General features: G+C 48.5%; 1 protein-coding gene across 1 annotated transcript in view; it reads left to right on the top strand.

Annotated features, from left to right (window-relative positions):
* The window catches only part of PRKDC (protein kinase, DNA-activated, catalytic subunit), a 2,818,033-nt gene that overhangs the window by 1,898,153 nt on the left and 900,677 nt on the right, over positions 1-19,203 (top strand). The window contains exon 64 of the mRNA XM_086965729.1: positions 5,270-5,408. Coding sequence (XP_086821855.1) covers positions 5,270-5,408 — 139 coding nt within the window. The remainder of the gene's footprint in view (positions 1-5,269; positions 5,409-19,203) is intronic.

Genomic DNA, 19,203 nt, shown 5'->3' with positions numbered 1-19,203 from the left:
GGGGTCACTATGCATTCTGACGAGGCAGAGGAAGATTTCCTATTAGATACACTTGAACAATCACAGAGATCTGTTCAAATTCTTCCTATGATTAAAGGGGTCATCAAACATGCTCCAGAAATGTAAGACCCTGTATGTACTAGGATTTTAAACCCTAGGATTGAGAAAAAATATAGGCTTGCTCCTGCAGATCCAGCCTACATTAAAGGGCAACTACCATTAGAATCCCTAGTGGTCTCCAATGCTAGGAAGAGAGCAAACTCACAAACTTCAGGTGAGGCACCTCCATCTGACAAACAATCCAAGGTCATAGATGCCTCAGGCAAAAGAATAGCCGCACAAGCTTCCAATATATGGCGTATAGCTAATACACAAGCCCTCCTTTCCCGATATGATAGGGCTCATTATGACCAGTTAGAGAAACTGCTGGACCATCTACCTGACCAATATAAGGCACAAGCAAATGATCTTATACAAGAAGGGAAACTCCTTTCTAATGCCTCAATCTAGGGCGCACTAGACATTGCAGATACTGCATCTAGAGCTGTAAATACTAGTGTAGTACTTAGAAGACACGCGTGGCTACGCATTTCAGGATTTAACCACATCGCTGCTGTGGGTATTTTTCCCCTGTGCTGAAAATAGCTATTCTCCTCTATTCATGACGAGCTCAGCTCGTCATCAGCACAGCTCAACTGTGCCTCATGACGAGCTGAGCTCGTCATGAGCATGGAAGGGGTTAAACAGGAAGTCCAAACTACTACTTTAAATAAACCATTTAATCAAAACCAATTGTTTGGACCAGAGGTAGACACAGCACTGTAAAAAATGAAGAAGGATACAGACACTGCCAAATCTATGGGAGCTTTACAGTCCACACAAACTAGAGGTTCCTTTTGTCGCTCCTTCTATAGAGGGGGCCCCAAACAAATCCAACACACAAACATCCTCTAACAAGGGATATTTTAGAGGAGGATATAGAGAGAATATCAACAAGGGAAGAGGTCGGGGTAACAACAGTAATCGAACCTGTTGAGCCACAAAACAGTGACTTCCCTCTGCTCCCCCAACAGCATTCCACTCCTGTAGGGGGCAGATTAACGCAATTCCTGCCTGTGTGGAACTCCATCACAACAGACAAGTGTGAAGACAGATTATCCAGTATGGCTACTGCCTGGAACTTACAGCAACCCCTCCAAGATACCACCCATGCAGCGTCCAATGTCTACAGAACACCTTACTCTGCTCAAACAAGAAGTTCTTTCACTTCTACAAAAGGACGCAATACAAATAGTTCCTTCACAAGAACAAGGAATAGGGGTTTACTCGCTGTATTTTCTAATTCCCAAGAATGACAGGACACGAAGACCAATTCTCGACCTCAGGCCCCTCAATCATTACATACAATCAGATCATTTTAATATAATCACTTTACAACAAGTCCTCCCACTGCTGCAACAAGGCAATTTCCTTACGACACTAGACCTAAAGGACACCTACTTCCACATTCCTATACATCCTGCTCACATAAAATATCTAAGGTTTGTACTGGAAGGACAACATTATCAGTTAAAAGTCCTTCCATTCGGAGTAACTACGGCACCACAAGTATTCACAAAGTGCCTCGCAGTTGTAGCAGCACACCTCAGGAGACAACAAATACATGTCTTCCCTTATCTAGACGACTGGCTCCTAAAAGCCATGTCATTCAATCAGTGTGTCCAACACACACAACAGACAATTCAAACGTTGCACGACTTAGGGTTCACAATAAACTACACCAAGTCGCACCTCCAACCCTCTCACATACATCAGTATCTAGGGGCTACAATAAATACATCTACTGCTCTAGCGTATCCCAGTCCAGCAAGGATACGGAGCATTCAAGCCTTGGAGAAGTGTGGCTCAAGGGTTAGAGGCGGCAGACCCGGAAGCTGAGATCGGCCCTGGACCAGGGTTCAATTTCCCGCCTCGGCGGGTCTTGGGCTAAAAATTCCACGGACTTGATAATTCTCACTCCGGTGCCTTCTCGACTCACGGGTTCACACTCTGCAACTCTGGGCAATAGCTTGCTTAATCTCCACAACGGCCCCTCGCGGCGGGATGCCTGGCTTTCACCTTGTGGATACCCTGCCAGGGTTATCTCACAGGGGAATACCAGGACGGGTTCCCTAAGCAAGCGCCGGGAAACCCACTGCGGGTAGCTGTGCGCTATATAAGCTCAAATACATTTACATACATACATTTACAAGCCTTGGTCACAATCTTTCAACAGCAACAATCTCTGCAAGCCAGAATGTTCATGAGAATAATAGGCATGATGGCATCTTGCATCTTCATAGTACCATATGCAAGACTGAAGATGCGCCAGTAACAGGAATGTCTAGCACAGCAATGGAACCAGGCACAAGGGCAACTAACAGACCTGATGTTGGTAGACAGCCGCACATATTGCTCTCTGCAGTGGTGGAACACCAAAAACTTGACAAAGGGACGGCCTTTCCTCGAGCCTGTTCCACAACTAGTGCTTACAGCAGACGCATCCCACACAGGATGGGAAGCTCATCTCCTACACCATACAACTCAAGGACACTGGAACAGTCAACAACAATTGTTCCATATCAACCATCTAGAGCTGCTAGCAATTTTCTTAGTACTCAAAACATTCCAAGTACAAGTACAGAACAAAGCTGTCTTGATCCGGATGGACAACATGACAGCCATGTATTACATACAAAAACAGGGGGGTACACACTCTCTACAACTGTCCCAACTCGCACAGAGCATTTGGAGATGGGCCATTCCACAAAACATATATCTGTTGGCAGAGCACCTTCCAGGAGTTCACAATCAGATAGCAGATCTGTTGAGTCGGTAAACACAACAAATTCATGAATGGGAACTACATCCGCAGGTTCTTCAACCATTCTTTCACGAGTGGGGTCATCCAGACATAGATCTGTTCGCCACACACGAAAACGCAAAATGCCCAACCTTTGCCGCCAGGTTTCCACACCCGCTGTACAAGTGCAATGCAATATGGATGAACTGGTCAGGCAGATTTGCATACGCTTTTCCGCCCATACCACTAATACCATTATTAGTACGCAAGCTCAGACAACAGTCCCTAAGATTGATCCTGGTAGCTCCCACATGGGCACGCCAACCGTGGTTCACCACACTGCTAGAACTCTCTCTAGTTCCACACCAAAAGCTACGTCTGACTCCATCCCTGCTCACACAGAACCATGTAGACATCCGACATCCAGACCCAAATCAACTGAATTTGGCGATCTGGCTCCTGAAGTCTTAGAGTTTGATTATCTTAACCTACCACCAGACTGTATGAACATCAATAAAGAGGCCAGGAGACCTACTTCCAGAGCTTGCTATGCTGCTAAATGGAAATGATTTGTCATTTACTGCAATAATAATCAAATTGATCCCCTGGATACTTCTATCCAAAATATCATTTGCTACCTTTTACATTTACAAAAGTGTAACTTGGAATATTCATCCATTCGCCTGCACCTTGCAGCAATTGCGGCATATTTACAAAACAGACAACATCTGTCTCTTTTTAGAGTTCCTGCAATTAAAGCATTTATGGAAATATTAAAAAGAATCATTCCACTCAGGTTACCACCTTCTCCAGTTTGGAACCTCAACGTGGTTCTTAAAAGGCTCATGGGACCCCCTTTTGAACCTCTACACAAATGTGAACTGCAACTCCTCACATGGAAAACAGCTTTCCTTATTGCTATCACCTCTCTTAGAAGAGTAAGTGAGATACAAGCTTTCACAATATAAGAACCTTTTTTACAACTACATCGCAACAAAGTGGTTCTAAGAACTAATCCTAAATTCCTTCCAAAAGTCATTACTCCTTTTCATTTAAACCAATCTGTAGAGTTACCAGTGTTTTTCCAAAACCCTGACTCTGTGGCAGAAAGAGCTCTAGACACTCTAGATGTTAAAAGAGCTCTTCTCTACTATATAGACAGGACTAAATCTTTTCGAAAAACAAAACAATTATTTGTATCTTTCTCTTCACCTCATAAAGGCAACCCGATATCTAAGGGTAGAATTGCAAGGTGGATTGTAAAATGCATACAGTCTGCTATCAAAAAGCAAAACGGACATTAACAGTTCCTCCTAGAGCGCACTCCACACGCAAGCTAGGAGCCTCCATGGCTTTCTTAGGGAACATCCCCTTAGAAGACATATGCAAGGCAGCAACATGGTCTACAACACACACTTTCACTAAACACTACTGTGTTGATGTGCAAGCCAAGCAGCGAGCTGCAGCAGGCCAAGCTGTTCTTAAAACTCTTTTTCAAACAACTGCAACAGATACAGGCGACCACCGCTAGGGGAGACACTGCTGCACAATCGATGCATCGTGTAGTATCTGCAGCTCATATGCCTCGAACGGAAAATGCTACTTACCAGTATGCATCTGTTCTTGGCATTGTAGAGCTGCAGATCACTACACGCCCTCCCACCTCCCCGGGACTTGTATCTTTTCCAGTTTCTATCTTACTTAGATGCACACGCATGGACATCTTTTCTTTACTTCTACTAACTCCATCATTTCCCATCATGGCGAAAAACAATCTAAGGATGGAGCCGATGCCTATGCGCACTGTTGTCTAAGGGAGGAGTCACCTAACTCGTGACTACAAAAGACTTCTTCCAAGACGACAACAACATGCAATCATCCAAGCCCAACAACAGATGGCTTTCTAATGCATAGTGTAGTATCTGCAGCTCTACATGCCAAGAACAGATGCATACTGGTAAGTAGCAGTTTCCTTTTCTACTTTGGAAACATCCGAGCTGTGTGTGGTGCAGGCAGCTGCTGCGCCCTACCCACCACGCTGCTGCATAATAGGGGGACCTGTAAATGCTCCCCAACTCTCACCATCTTTGTGCCACCCACACCACCTGCACCACAACCAAAACCAAGTTCCAATATCCATTTGGTGGTAAATAGATGTGGATTTATTTTGCGCCCCTTATATTCCCTGGAAAGACACAGACGCACAGATTTGAACTCTGATTTCCCTGGGTCACATCTTAGTTTGAGAGAAAAAGCTCAACGTTACCTGATTTGGGAGTGGCAGTATGGGCCACAATGCAAGATTCCAGTCCAATTAGTGCGCACCTCTGAAGAAAGGTAACCAAGTGTTTGTATACAAAATATAATATTGCCTTTGTCCAATATTTTTCATTGCATGTTAATGTTTAATCTCCTTGCGTTTTCCAGGCTGTATCGATCAGTTGGCGATTATGATGTCCTTCGTGGCATTTTCAGTGGAAAGCTTGGAACAAAACCAGTTACACAAGAAGCACTGTCGTCCGAGGCAAAAAATGATTATTTTAAAGCAGCTCAGCTCTACGACGAGGTATGGCTTAAGATGGGAAATAATTTAATATAAGTAATTGTTGTATGCTTGCATACATGAAATGTGTGAACTTGTCTGTTATAATGTTTTCGAAGTCACTCCTTTGGTTAGTTTGTTTTGATTGAGTGATTGTACTTTTCTAATACACTATTCTATTGACCACCGGCGGCCTTCGCGGGGCAGCACCTGCAGAGCACGTGCTGCCCTTGTTCAGTGGTTTTGTGAGCACGCCACCTTAATCGCACCACAGTCTATCTAGGCCGAGGTTTATCCAGGAATAGAGCAGAAACTAATTTTTTCTCTTTTTTTAAGTGTCTCTGGAAACGTCTACCTGTGCTAAGCTGCTTGCATTGTTCTGGTAAATGACACCTTTTGCATGCTTTTTAAGGGCTGTAATGGTTTTTAATGTTATAACATTAGCAGTGAGTTGCTAGCAATTGGATCTGAAAGGCATCTCTGACCTCTCTCACCCAATTGCCAATTTAACACTTGGTTGTCGACAATGAAAAAAAGCATTGGCATAGCCAGTAGGTCTCGCCTTTGAGACCTTATAAGTGTTTAGCCATGCAACAGTTCTGGGGCCGCGCTCTGGACACCGCGCGCCCCTCGCCGCCACTTCACCCCCCTTGGCTCACGCTACCAGAGCGCCCCACGCTGAGCGTTCTCCCCCCTCTGACGGGCAGGTCACTGGGGCGGGGACGGGTGTGGCTTCCATCTCGGGCTGCTCTGGGGTTGGCGGTGCAGCTCCTCTGTCCCTCCCCCCCTGGCTAATACTTCCGGGCCTGGCGAGTCCCGCCCTCAGCTCTTCCTGACACTCAGACCTCCTGAGGCTTCGCCGGGAGCAACAACGCTACCTGCTGTGGCGTAACTTTGCTTTGAAAATCGCTATTTTAGACTGTACCTGCACCTGTTCTGGGACCGCGCTCTGGACACCGCGCACCCCTCGCCGTCACTTCACCCCCCTTGGCTCACGCTACCAGAGCGCCCCACGCTGAGCGTTCTCCCCCCTCTGACGGGCAGGTCACTGGGGCGGGGACGGGCATGGCTTCCATCTCGGGCTGCTCTGGGGTTGGCGGGGCAGCTCCTCTGTCCTTCCCCCCGGCTAATACTTCCGGGCCTGGCGAGTCCCGCCCTCAGCTCTTCCTGACACTCAGACCTCCCGAGGCTTCGCCGGGAGCAACGACGCTACCTGCTGTGGCGTAACTTTGCTTTTAAAATCGCTATTTTAGACTGTACCTGCACCTGTTCTGGGGCCGCCCTCTGGACACCGCGCACCCCTCGCCGCCACTTCACCCCCCTTGGCTCACGCTACCAGAGCGCCCCACGCTGAGCGTTCTCCCCCCTCTGACGGGCAGGTCACTGGGGCGGGGACGGGCGTGGCTTCCATCTCGGCCTGCTCTGGGGTTGGCGGTGCAGCTCCTCTGTCCCTCCTCCCCCTGACACGCCCCTACTGCTTCCTGTGGCCTATTTTATGGCACTTCTATCCCGGCCGCGCAGCAAACGAGCGCAGCGGGCGCGACGAAGGCGCGCCAAGTTAAGCCCGTCTGCGCCCGTCCGCGACAGGCCGGGACCTAGGGCCACACACCCTGCCCCTCTGCTTGCATACTCCTCTGTGCAACTCCTCTCCTGCTCGGCTGATGTGCCTCTTCCCCTTTCCCTTACGCAGCATCTCACTTCCTTAGGCATTTATGCCCCTCATCCTGGCCGTGCTGCTTCCCTGCAGCTTACTTCTTCCTTGCACTCCCAGGATCCCACGCCTTCCATCAATATTTCTTCCCCCTCCCATATTGCCTCTGCCTGTCTCCTCAACACTCGTTCGTCAGGCAAGCACCAACTGCAATTATTCAACCTTCTTACCTCAGATTCTCCTGATATTCTGTTTTTAACAGAAAGTTGGTTCTCAGAGGCTTCACTTCCTGATATCCTGGCCATCCTCGCTGAATCCTATTACGCCCTCCGGGCTGATCGCCCTGACGGCAGGATCGGAGGGGGTGTAGCCATGATTGCTCGGGCCAGTCTTCAATTCCAGCTCCTTTCCCAACCTTCCATAGCTGGGGTTGATTTCTTGGTTGCCCGTTCCACTAACCTTCCCGTCCCTTTGACAGTTGTCCTTGTGTACCGCCCCGCCCTGAGTATGCCATTATTTGTGGCCTCCCTGCAGGAACTCCTTGCTACGCTTATAGTTAATAACTCCTCGGTTCTCCTGCTAGGAGACTTCAATTACTGGCCTGGCAACCCCAGGGAGGATCTGGCATCCAAGGACTTTACGGCCACCCTCCTGTGTCTTAACCTCCAGTCCCATGTTTCTGCCCCCACCCACAATCTTGGCCATATACTGGACCAAGTCTGGTCATCTCAGGACATAGTCTCTCCCCCTAGCATTCTTCCCTGCACATGGTCCGACCATTCTCTTATCTTTTTCTCTATTAATCTTGGCTCCCTTCACAAACCCCCTCGCCCTAAGAATATCTTTGCCCGCAGTTGGAACCGTGCGGATCTGCACTCTCTCTCTCTTTCCCTTGCATCTTCCACCCCTGACCTTAATGGTCTCCCTCTTGATATCCAGGCCGCTGCAGTCAGCAATTGGCTATCTTCTTCCTGTGACCTAGCTGCCCCTCTCAAGATAGTCAAGGCTATTCGTCCACATGAGGCCCACAGATGGTTTAATTCTGAACTCAAGGTTCTTAAACTGGAACTCAGACGCTCTGAGCGTCTTTGGCGCCGTACTTACTGCCCCGACCTCAGGGCTAAATACAAACGTCTGCTGAATGACTATAAGAAAGCCATCCTTGCGTCCAAGACCAAGTACTTCTCTGAGCAGGTCGCATTGTCCGCAAATAAATCCAAAGAGATTTTCTCTCTGGTCAATAACTTGGCCACCTCTGATCGTGTATGCCCCAAGCTCATTCCTTCCCAGGCCCTCTGTTCCTCCTTAAACGACTTCTTTATCGGGAAGATCGTTAAAATAAAATCTAACATTCCTACCACACTTTTTCCCTCTCCTCATCTTGTCCCTTCTGTGTCTAACTCCTCCTTCGATTCCTTCCCGCCTATTTCCTTGGACTCTTTTCTTGCCTTGCTCACTAAAACCAAATCCGGCTCTCCAGCCGATTGTGCTCCTGCTCGCGTGCTGAGAACTCTCTTTACCTCTTGCCCTACCACTCCCCTTTTTCTTCTTATTGCCTCCCTTTTTTCTGGCTTGGTTCCTTCTTCATTTAAATCTGCGATTGTCCTTCCCATTCTCAAAAAACTTGGTCTTGATTCGTCTCTTCTTTCTAATTTCAGACCCATTTCTCTCTTACCCTATCTCGCTAAAATTCTCGAAAGCCATGTCACTTCTTGTCTTTCTTCTTACATTGAGCAGAACCATCTCCTTGCTTCCCATCAAGCGGGCTTCCGCTCGGGCCACTCCACGGAGTCAGTGGTGCTTGCGGTTCTTGATGAGCTGAAAGCTAAGGCCGATACCAACTCCCCTCAAGCTCTGGTTCTCCTCGATTTGTCCGCTGCGTTCGACACGGTTGATCATACCATCTTACTTGACCGTGTCGGCGCAGCGGGCATTCGGGGCTCTGCTCTCTCCTGGATCACGTCCTTTCTAACAGGACGTTCACAAGCCGTTCACCTCTCTGGTTTCTCCGCTTCTCCCCTTCCGGTGTCCTGTGGGGTTCCTCAAGGCTCCTCCCTCTCTCCTCTTCTTTTTAATCTCTATATTCGTCCCCTCATTGTTTCTCTTCTTGATCTGGGGGTCTCTGTGTATAATTACGCAGATGACCTCCAGCTCGTTTTCGACCTCTCCTCTTCTTCTCACTCCCTCTCATTTTTTCGTTCCATTCTGTTTTTTATTTCCGGTTGGATGGGCGCCCATCATCTCAAGCTCAATCCAGACAAGACTGAGCTTGTCTTGACTGGTGGCTCATCCAGTCCATGGTCTTCTGCTTTCTGGCCCCCCATCCTTGGTCCCCCTCCTACCCCGGTTTCCTCTGTTAAAACGCTGGGCATCAAGGTCAGCCAGGACCTGTCAATGCATGCACAGGTTAGCTCTGTAGTGTCCTCCTGCTTCCTCTCCCCCCGCTTGATCCGAAAATTCTCCCGCTTTTTTTCCCTGGATTCCCTTAAAATTATCGTTTCCGCCCTCATCACCTCCCGCCTTGATTATGGAAATAGCTTGTTCGTGGGCATCCCCGCCTACGAAACTCGCCGTCTTCAAGCAATCCAGAATCAGGCTGCCCGTCTCATTTTTCATTTTCCCAAAACTCACCATATTACTCCTGTCCTTAAATCACTTCATTGGTTACCTGTTCTGCAGAGATCCCTATTTAAACTAGGGTGCCTAGTTTTCCGGGCTGTCGATCGCTCTGCTCCGGCGTTCATCAAAACCTTGATCTCCACTCATACCCCTGCCCGTACCCTCCTCTCATCTACTTCCGCCCTCCTCACTGTTCCTCGCTTTCGCAAATCCCGCACTGGTGGTACAAGATTTTCTGTGCTGCCCCCCCGGTTCTGGAACTCCCTCCCTCTATCTATGCGCTCAATTCCCATCTTTTCACACTTCCGCAAAGCGCTCAAAACATTCTTGTTTGCCCAGGCCTACACCTGTTAACTTCCTTGGCCCTGTCTGTATCTGTTGTTTAGAGCTCTCAGCGCCAGGAAGCCGCTTGGTCACCGTGCGCTTAACAAATATCTTATTCATTCATTCATTCATTCAACAGTTGATGTTGTTGCACCAAGGATATTGTGCTGCATAACTAAATACTTATAAGGTCCTAAAAGCGAGACCTATTGGCTATGCCAATGCTTGCTTTTATTGGTTTATGCGTGTGTCTTTCTGAGAAAGACTTCACGCAATTGGTCAAAGGTGTCTGCGTATATCCGCCCGCGGCCTAAAGCTTGCGGTCATCTGTTCGACCATCTGTTTTTAATTGCACCACGCGCATGCTTAATATAATTTGTGCCATTCCTTTTAGCGGGTGCACGCACCACTCGCATGCTTGTTTTTGCTATATTCTAACCGGCTCCAGATAGGAGAACCACCTCGTAAACTCGAAGTGGGATTAGTGCGTGCAGCAAGCAGAAGCTGCTTGTGAGGATACTCAGCCAGGGTTCATCAAGGTGGAGGAGCTGAAAGGCAGAAATAGTATTGAACTTTGTGCTACTTGCATCCTCCAGGACTGCCTCGAGGCGCTAAATCCTGAGAAAAGCTGGTGGTGGTAGGGGGGAGAGGTTGGCTTTTGGAAGCACTCTGAATTTTGGGAGTCAAGGAAAGTGCTGCTTCGGGCCTTAACGTGATTTGCCAATATACAGATCTATTTCGTGCATGTCGGCTAGATAGCTCAGTGAGTTAACGATCTTCGCTGGCATCTGCATTGATCTGAAAGTCATAAATACAAATCCCTGCAAGGAAAACTTGAGTTTCCATCCCTCGGGAGTCGGTGTATTGAATTCCATCAGATTGGATTATAGTAACGCATGCTGTTCACAACAATTTTTAGCGAGTGTCCGTTGGAATGTGTCTGCTAGTTCAACACCCAGCAGCGGTACCAGTAAGCCAGTTCTCTTCTTGTGGCACACGGCACTGAGATATTTTACTTTGCAAGGACCCCTGTAGGATAAAGCAGTATATGCGTACATTATTTTTTTAACTGGTTCATTAATTTGAAATTCCTGTGAAACCTAACTTTCGCCCTTCCCATGGTCTCTTCCAAATGGCCTTAGTCTGTGTGTAAACGGTGCCTAGAATAACCCGGGGGCCCGAGCCTGCACTGCGGTTCCCGATGCTGCTCCTGCGCTGGCGCTGCACTGGAAGACCGCAGTGACGTCTTGTTAAACTTGCTAACACTCTCTGGGCATTGGTCGCACTTCAGTAAGAACAGTTAAAACTCCCAAATGTAGCAATGCGAAACAGGAAGGGGACCAGTCCAGCTTTGCAAAGAGACTCCCATTATGTGTCAACAGCGCCAGTGCACTTTTAGTAACTTTTGAAACATCAGAGCTCCAAACAAAATTCTTTTTTGTTGAAGACTCAGATTATGCTTTAGATGATGGGTTATGTGGCAAATCTATAATTTTACCACTATGGCCGCACCACATAATCGCATAATTCCAGTGGCCCTGAATGAGGGACTACTTTGTGTATACTTGCATGGAGCAGATTACCAAGTCACTTCATAATGCTAGGGTATACTTATGAGATGTAAAATACCCTCTCGTGGATTCCAGAGGAGGGAAAGGGAGACACCCTAACAGCCAATGAAAAGAATTGAGACAAAATACTCCTGTGGTCAGATCTGTGGGATTGGCAATGTTTCGCGTCCACAGCTGAAGGTTCCCGAGGAAAAGCAGCCGAAAGAGGCAGCAACGATATCAGGCCAAGCCTAAAACCATGATTGGGATGCAGGAAGGAGCACATACAACTGTTTCACAAAACCCTGCACATGTTCACTTCAACATACCAGAGGTGTGCAAGCAGCACACCACTATGTGCCCTACAGATCACCTTTACCCACTGCCTCGTGTACCACAACCAATGGCATAGTGCCGGGTCTGGTGGCTCAGTGGCCTAATGAGTGAGAAAATATGGGGTGGCCTAATGCGCACACTGTAGGGGCCTGTGTGACCTCATGGTAATAGGTTCAAATCCGGCGGGCTTACTCAGCCTTTCATCCTTCTGAGGTTGGAAAAATGAGTACCATTGAGTTGTTTAACAATGAGCACATGTTATTCAGCGCCAAAATGCCCACGGGTGAACGTGCGTATTTCAAAAACAGTTGATATGGTATGTTAATGTTATGTTAGTGCACCAGTCCACACATGCAGGGCACTGCCACTTACAGAACTTGCATAGCTGCCCTCACCACATTCAACCTTCCACACATTGCACCACTACCCTCAGAACCTGGCATTCAAACATGATGCAAAGGGCACCACCATCCACTGTTTGGTGTAACCACATCAGCGGCATCGTGTACCACAATGCAGTACTTCCACAGAAAGTGAACATTCACCCCCAACACAGCCCACTCCAATATTCAGCCCACTCACCCACCCCCCTCACTCAGAACAATGAGGCACAATCTGTGGAGCACTGCCCCGCCGAGCCAAGCTGCTTTGCACCCCTTGGCACTGCATAATACTTCCTTCCACAGGGCCTGGCTGCACAAAACTTTGTTAGCACCAGAACAGCAGCGGTGGGAGCAGTAACCACAGGGAAACACCGGGCGGTGGAAGTAACGGTAAATGGAGCAGGAGCGCCCTCTAAAGCAGAGCGGGCTGAACTCTCTGGACCCGGTAATGGCAACAGACCAGTTAGCACCAGAACAGCACCTATAGTTCCAGTTACGGCAGGGAAACAATGCGGAGTGTAAGTCCCGGTAAATAGAGCAGGGGCGCCCCCTAGAAAAGAGCGGGGTGAACTGTCTGAGCCCAGTAATGATGACAGACCCCTTCGCACCAGATCACCGCCAGTGGGACCAGTTACCGCACGGAAACATCGGGGAGTGTAAGTCACAACAACTACACTCGTTTAACAATGTCCCGTTTTCATGCCGCAGAAGTTTGATACTCCTCTGTAAACACTAAACCGTGGATTGTGCTTTAGGAAAGCACGCCCTACCTCCCCTAACAAGCATTTGCAGCTGCTCCTCACTTACTGCAAACCGTGACTTGAAGAAACGGTTCACAACATCTCTTTCCTTCTTTCATTTAGTTGCTTCCCTGTGAAATGGATCCAAAAAAGAACCAGTGCGCGCCTCGCGCTGAAAGTTAAAAAACAAGCCTGCACGCCTAAAAACGCGTTGGCAAATGTCAATCAATCAATCAAACACATTTATAGAGCGCGCTACTTACCCGCTAGGGTCTCAAGGCGCTGGGGGGGGGTTGCTGCTACTGCTCGAAGAGCCAGGTCTTGAGTTGCTTCCTGAAGGAGAGATGGTCCTGGGTCAGCTGTAGGTGGGTGGGGAGGGAGTTCCATGTCTTGGCCACCAGGTAGGAGAAAGATCTTTCTCCGGTGGTGGTTCTGCGAATCCGTGGGACGGTGGCGAGGGCGAGGCTGGCGGATCGGAGCTGGCGGGTGGGTGTGTAGAACGTGAGTGATTGTTGAGGTATTTGGGGCCCATGTCGTGGAGAGCCTTGTGTGCGTGGGTGAGGAGCCTGAACGTGATCCTCTTGCTGACGGGGAGCCAGTGCAGGTGTCTCAGGTGGGCAGAGATGTGGCTGTGACGGGGGATGTCCAGGATGAGTTGTGCAGAAGTGTTCTGTATGCGTTGGAGTCTTTTCTGTAGTTTGGATGTGGTTCCAGCGTAGAGGGCTTTCCCGTAGTCCAGTCGCTGGTGACGAGGGCCTGGGTGACCGTCTTTCTGGTTTCGGTGGGGATCCACCGGAAGATCTTTCGGAGCATGCGCAGGGTGTTGAAACATGATGACGAGACGGCGTTGACTTGCTTGGTCATCGTGAGGGAGGAGTCCAGGATGAAACCCATGTTGCGTGTGTGGCCCGTGGTGCCCAGCACAGGGGGGCATCCAGGAGTCGTTCCAGGCGGAGGGGGATGGTCCGAGGATGAGTACTTCCGTCTTGTCCGAGTCCCTTGCGGAAGCGAGCCAGGGGCACCGTGTGTTTGTAAGTTAATTACAATCATATGGTGTCAAGCTCGCTTCCGCAAGGGAATCGCGAAACGTGCATGCGTTGCCATTGAAGGCAATGGAACGCGTGCACGTTTTTTAAGACAAAAACTGAAGCGATTGCTAACGGTCTTTTGCCTATGCAGCGCATGTGTGCTGCTAGGCGAGACCTAAAAAGAAGGAAGCCAGGAAATACATATTATTTTGCATTTCACCCTGCACTTGTGCAGTTTGACCTAGGATACCATTTAGTAATATTTTTTAATTTTACCACAGTCTTCTTGTCAGCTGTTTTAAAATTTTACAGAGTTGACTACACTATCAGGAGGCGGTCAGGATTCAACAATTCCTCCCATTTTGCTGATCCATCACGTCTGGCAGTTGGGTCTTACAAATTGGTCAAAAAGGCTGTGTGCTGCCTTTTTTCTCCGCATTTTTGCACTCCCATACAACAGTGAATTTTTGACGAGCGTCTATCTGTCCTGTTTGTGACGTGCACCTGTCGCTCTCTAAAAGTTCCATCGAGATGGGGGACTTCGAAATAGATGGGGGTTATTATTACTCTCATTATTTCCTGGTCCTGAAAAGGACTGTGGCCACAGGCCTGTCCTGTACCTTTTGACTCCTAAATGCCTTCCTGCAGAAGGACACTGTGAGAAGGTGGCCTGGCATATCTTGTACACTATTCCAGTGGGCACCTTGCACCACTCCAAACAACCCTTATTGATGATAGTTTTAAGACTAGCTTTATTGAAAGCTATCCTAGTGGTAGCTATGGAGAGCAGCCTTCAGGCTAAGTCTTGAAAGAGTGTAAAGCAGCTTGGTTTACTAGATTGTAACCTCTTGAATGTCTAAATGAAAAGAGTACCACACATGGTGTATATATATAAAATATATGTATTTATTTCTAAACACTCTCTAGTAATCTCTTTATGTGATTACAGAGCAAAGTACAGACTTTAAACAATATAGAACTTCAGTAAACAGCACAATATACACTGGGCCCCAGAGGGGGACCAAGCCATATATTAAGAAAGGGGTATAAGAACCACGACTTGACTATACACAAGGCCTAGAGCCTGTAGAAGCGCTGGGACCACAAGGAACCACCCAAGGTAGTGACACAGGGGACCCACGGGGGACGCGTGCAGTGTGAGAACAGAGCCGCGAATCGCCGTTATCTCCTATGGGGAAAGTCGCGGTTGGAAATTTAAAGATTAAGGACACTTAGGAGGGGACTTTGAGCAAACCTCTTTCGACTTAAGGGGTTCTAGGGCCAACACCCACGGGAGCACCGGAGTACTAAAGTTACCTCACCCAGGGAAGCCGGATGCATAGGTGTCTTTTGGTGTAGGGAATCGTCGTTGATTTCAATGGTGATCCGCTGCAAAGTGCTGTTGTCGTCGAGAAGGACAGTGTCTGGTGTGATCCAAGCCTGGATCGAAGATGTGAGGAACCTGAAAGCAGAGGGGACAGAGTCTGGGTCACTTGCCAGTGACCAGGGGTGTGAGAAGTTGGCCTGGCGTATGCTGTCCACTATTCTAGTGGGCACCTTGCACCAGTCCAATCGACCCTTATTGATGGTAGGTTTAAGACAACCTTTATAGAAAGCTATCCTAGTGGTAGCTGTGGAGAGCAGTCTTCAGGCTAAGTCTTGAAGGAATGTAAAGCAGCTTGTTTTACCGGTCTATAATCTCATGAATGACCTAATGAAAGGAGAACCACACCGTGTATATATAAAATATATATGTATTTATTCTAAACACATCCCTCTAGTCTCTTTATGAGGGTAGAGGCAAAAGTACAAACAGTAAACTTAAATAGCACACAGTAAATTAGCACAGTATACGTTTTGCCCTAGGGGACTCACAAACGATATACTAAGAAAGTGGCATAAGTACCACTACAGTCATAGAGACAAGGCCTAGAGCCTGTAGAACCGCTTGGGCAACCAGGAACCACCCATGGTAGGGACGCAGGAGACCCATAGGAGACGCGTGCAGTGTCTAAACAGAGCCGGGAATCACCATTGACTTCTATGGAGAAATTTACAGTTAGTTTTTTAAAGATTAAGGACACTTAGGAGTGGACTAGGAACAAACCCCTTCAGTACTGGACACTTCGAGAGTCAAGACCCACGGGAGCACCAACGTACTCATGTTACCTCACCCAGGGAAGCCGGGTGCATAGGTGTCTTTTCGTGTCTGGTTTTGTCGTTGTTTCCTATGAAGAGCTGCAAAGAAGTGCTGCAGGTGACCAGAGGAAAAGTGGCCAGATGGAACCAAGGGTGGATCTAAAATCTGAAGAACCTGAAAGCAGAAGGGACAGAGACTGGGTCACTAGCCAGTGACCAGGAAGGCGACAAAAAGATGCCAGCAATGTCGGGTGATTTCGGGTGATGGAGGTGAAGTTTGACTCTTCAGCCACGAGGACCAGGAGGCATCAATGAAAACCAGGAGCTGGATTCGAGCTGTCCCACGTCGGATGTCGAGTGCTGCGGTGTCGGTATCCAGATTGGACCCAACAAGCCTTGGCAACAGCAACCCACGCAGAATGGAAAGATTGGTTACGGTGCAGACCAGCAAGGTCTGAGGGTCTCACTCTTTGGAGGGGAGTCAGGGCGCGTCTGGAGCAACCAGAAAAGCCCAAGCAACAAAAGAGTTACCTTTGTGGGGACCCACCATTTGACGGACCAGGGATCGCGAAGGGGCCTCAAGCAGAAATGCTAGAAGCGGGCCCATTGAACACTCGTGGAGTGTAGGCCCACAATCTTCGGTGCAAAAGGTCCTCAGGGCTTGGACTACAAATAGCCTAATGCACAACTTTGAGAAAGCTCGAGAAGTAGGTGCACTTGCAAATATGCACGGTGTTCAGGAGTTCCGGTCCCACGTCTCTTGTGACGGCTGTGGGTCTCAGCTTTGCTGTGATCTCTTGTCGGCCTCAGAGATGTCTGAAAGTTTGTGTCCTGTGCCGCAAATCCTTCGGGATCTGGCGGGAGCCTTGAAAATGCAGACCGGCAAGATGCTTCTTTGGTGCCTGTTTGAACAGGGGAGTCACTTGACCCAAGGGAGATTTCTTCCGTCTACTAGTCGATGTACAATGTCGAAGGTCCCAGATACATGTTGCAGAGTTTCGTCCAGGGTAATCTAAAGTACTAGGGACTGGGTTCCTAGACTTATACCAAGTTTAGGGGATGGACTAACTCTAATGTCCCACCTAGGGCAGGACCTGGGGAGGGGGTGGTTACACCCCTTCCCCTTTGTCCAGTTTCGCACCAGAGCTGGGGCTGAGTGCCCCAGCAACCGGTTTGAACTGGGGTATGTACAGGGACACCTTGTGTGCCCCAGGCAGTGTGTGAAAAGCATTCTCTGAATGCACCCACCCTGCCCCAATACACTATAGCCTGTCTGAGGAGGTGTTTGCACCTTCCTGGACAGGAAACCTATTGTCCAGGCCTCCCATGCGGGAGTTTCATCCAGCAGCAGGAGGTCAGACTCGTGTCTGTGGCAGCAGCATCCATTTTGTGATGCTGGGGCTCTTTTGAACTATTACTGGTTAGACCAGTGTGTACATGTCTTCTCCCTCTAGAAGGGTGGAATGCTACCCCCGCTGCCAGAAAGGGTGGGGGGTGGTAGTATTCCAAAGTGTTTGACACAAAACATGGCATGTTTTGATGCAGCCATTCCAAAGTTAGCATTTACCGCTAGGTTATAGTGCACTTAAGAGTACATGCGATGGCTGTATCACAGAACAGCTATAAGGAAGGGTTTTCGAAAGCTGCAGGGGGGCTCAGCTCTTTCTTGGGTACCCTCTCACACAAAACCAAGCAGTTTGCCTTCAGGATTGTCAAGGCCTGCCATAGGAGTGACTTATAGGTTTATATGTGTCTGTATTGAAAGGTCGATATAGGTATACTATATCTTAGTAAGGGGTGCTTATACCACCTTACCCAGGCTGCAACAGCAGACCTGTGGTGCTATTTTGGAAGGCTTCCCAGGGGTGGCCTGGTAGGCCTCTGGAGTACCTATGCCCTTGGTAAATAAGGTACCATATACTAGTGACTCACAAGGGTAGCCCAGTAACCAATCTGGAGTGTACCTAATGTACATGCAAATTTAGAAAGGGAACAGCTAGGCTGGGGTTCTGGTTAGCAGGGCCCCAGCCAGACTAATGTTTTTTTTTTTTTGGTGTTCAAAACTGTTTTATTGCATAATTAGGGAATTACACTGCTGTGTATGCCCACAACCCAGAGGCTGGCAGCGAGAGAGTAATAGTAACACAGGTTAAGATTCAACATTGATAGACACAGCCTTGATACCGGCATCCCGGAGGCCCGGTGGCGATAAACCGTGTTGGGATGAGATGGGGGGAAGGGCGTTTGGCGGGAGAGAAGAAGGAAAAGGGGTGGGCAGGAGGGGGGGGGAGAGTGAGGGAAGAGGAGGACTGAGGAAGGTTAAAGGGAAGGGGGGGGAGGAGAGGCATGTATAATTCAGGATTTACAGCAGTAGAACAGATTTTTCATTGTTTTCTCCCCAATTCTTATCAACCCGAAACAGTTAACCAGAATGAAAAGAAGAAAAAAAAAGGTAAACAGAAAAAAGGAAAAGAAAAAGGGAACACTGAGAGGCCTTACACATGTTCGAATAGAAAGGAAAATAAAAGAACAATTCCATATAATTGCTCATGGAATATCAAGCATAGAGCACAGTACGGATCAGTGGTGGCGATCATGGCAACCGTTGAGCATAGACAGCAATAAGTCCAGGGCTGTGTATCGTGACCTAATGTAGTGGTAGTCGTGAGGAAAGGGCAGGAGTGTGATGCGTATTGGGGCGTGGAAAACACCAGCCTTTTACACTAGATGTCGCATCAGCATAAGCCACGTGTCAGGAGGGAGATACCCTATTGGTCGGGGATGCAGGACAGGAAAGCACTAGGGACGCATGTCTCTGAGCACCCGGGTGTCCAGGTCAGCCAGTCACCCCCCAGTTGTCAATTCGAAGCCGTATCATCGTCATCCCGATGCAGCAAGTATGAAACTAGTGGTTCCCAAATGTCTTTGGGCCTGGTTAGGAGCGGTAGAAGTTCGGAATAAGTGACGTGTTGGACTTGGCAGTAGGTCATATCCGAGAGCCAGTCCTTGAACTTTGGTGCCCTGCCACGGCCCCAACGACATGCCACAC

This window comes from Lissotriton vulgaris, chromosome 4_1 (assembly GCF_964263255.1).
Source record: "Lissotriton vulgaris chromosome 4_1, aLisVul1.2, whole genome shotgun sequence".
In the NCBI taxonomy this organism is placed as follows: domain Eukaryota; kingdom Metazoa; phylum Chordata; class Amphibia; order Caudata; family Salamandridae; genus Lissotriton; species Lissotriton vulgaris.
Note: the sequence above shows the minus strand (reverse complement) of the source record. Positions and strands in the feature narration are given on the sequence as shown.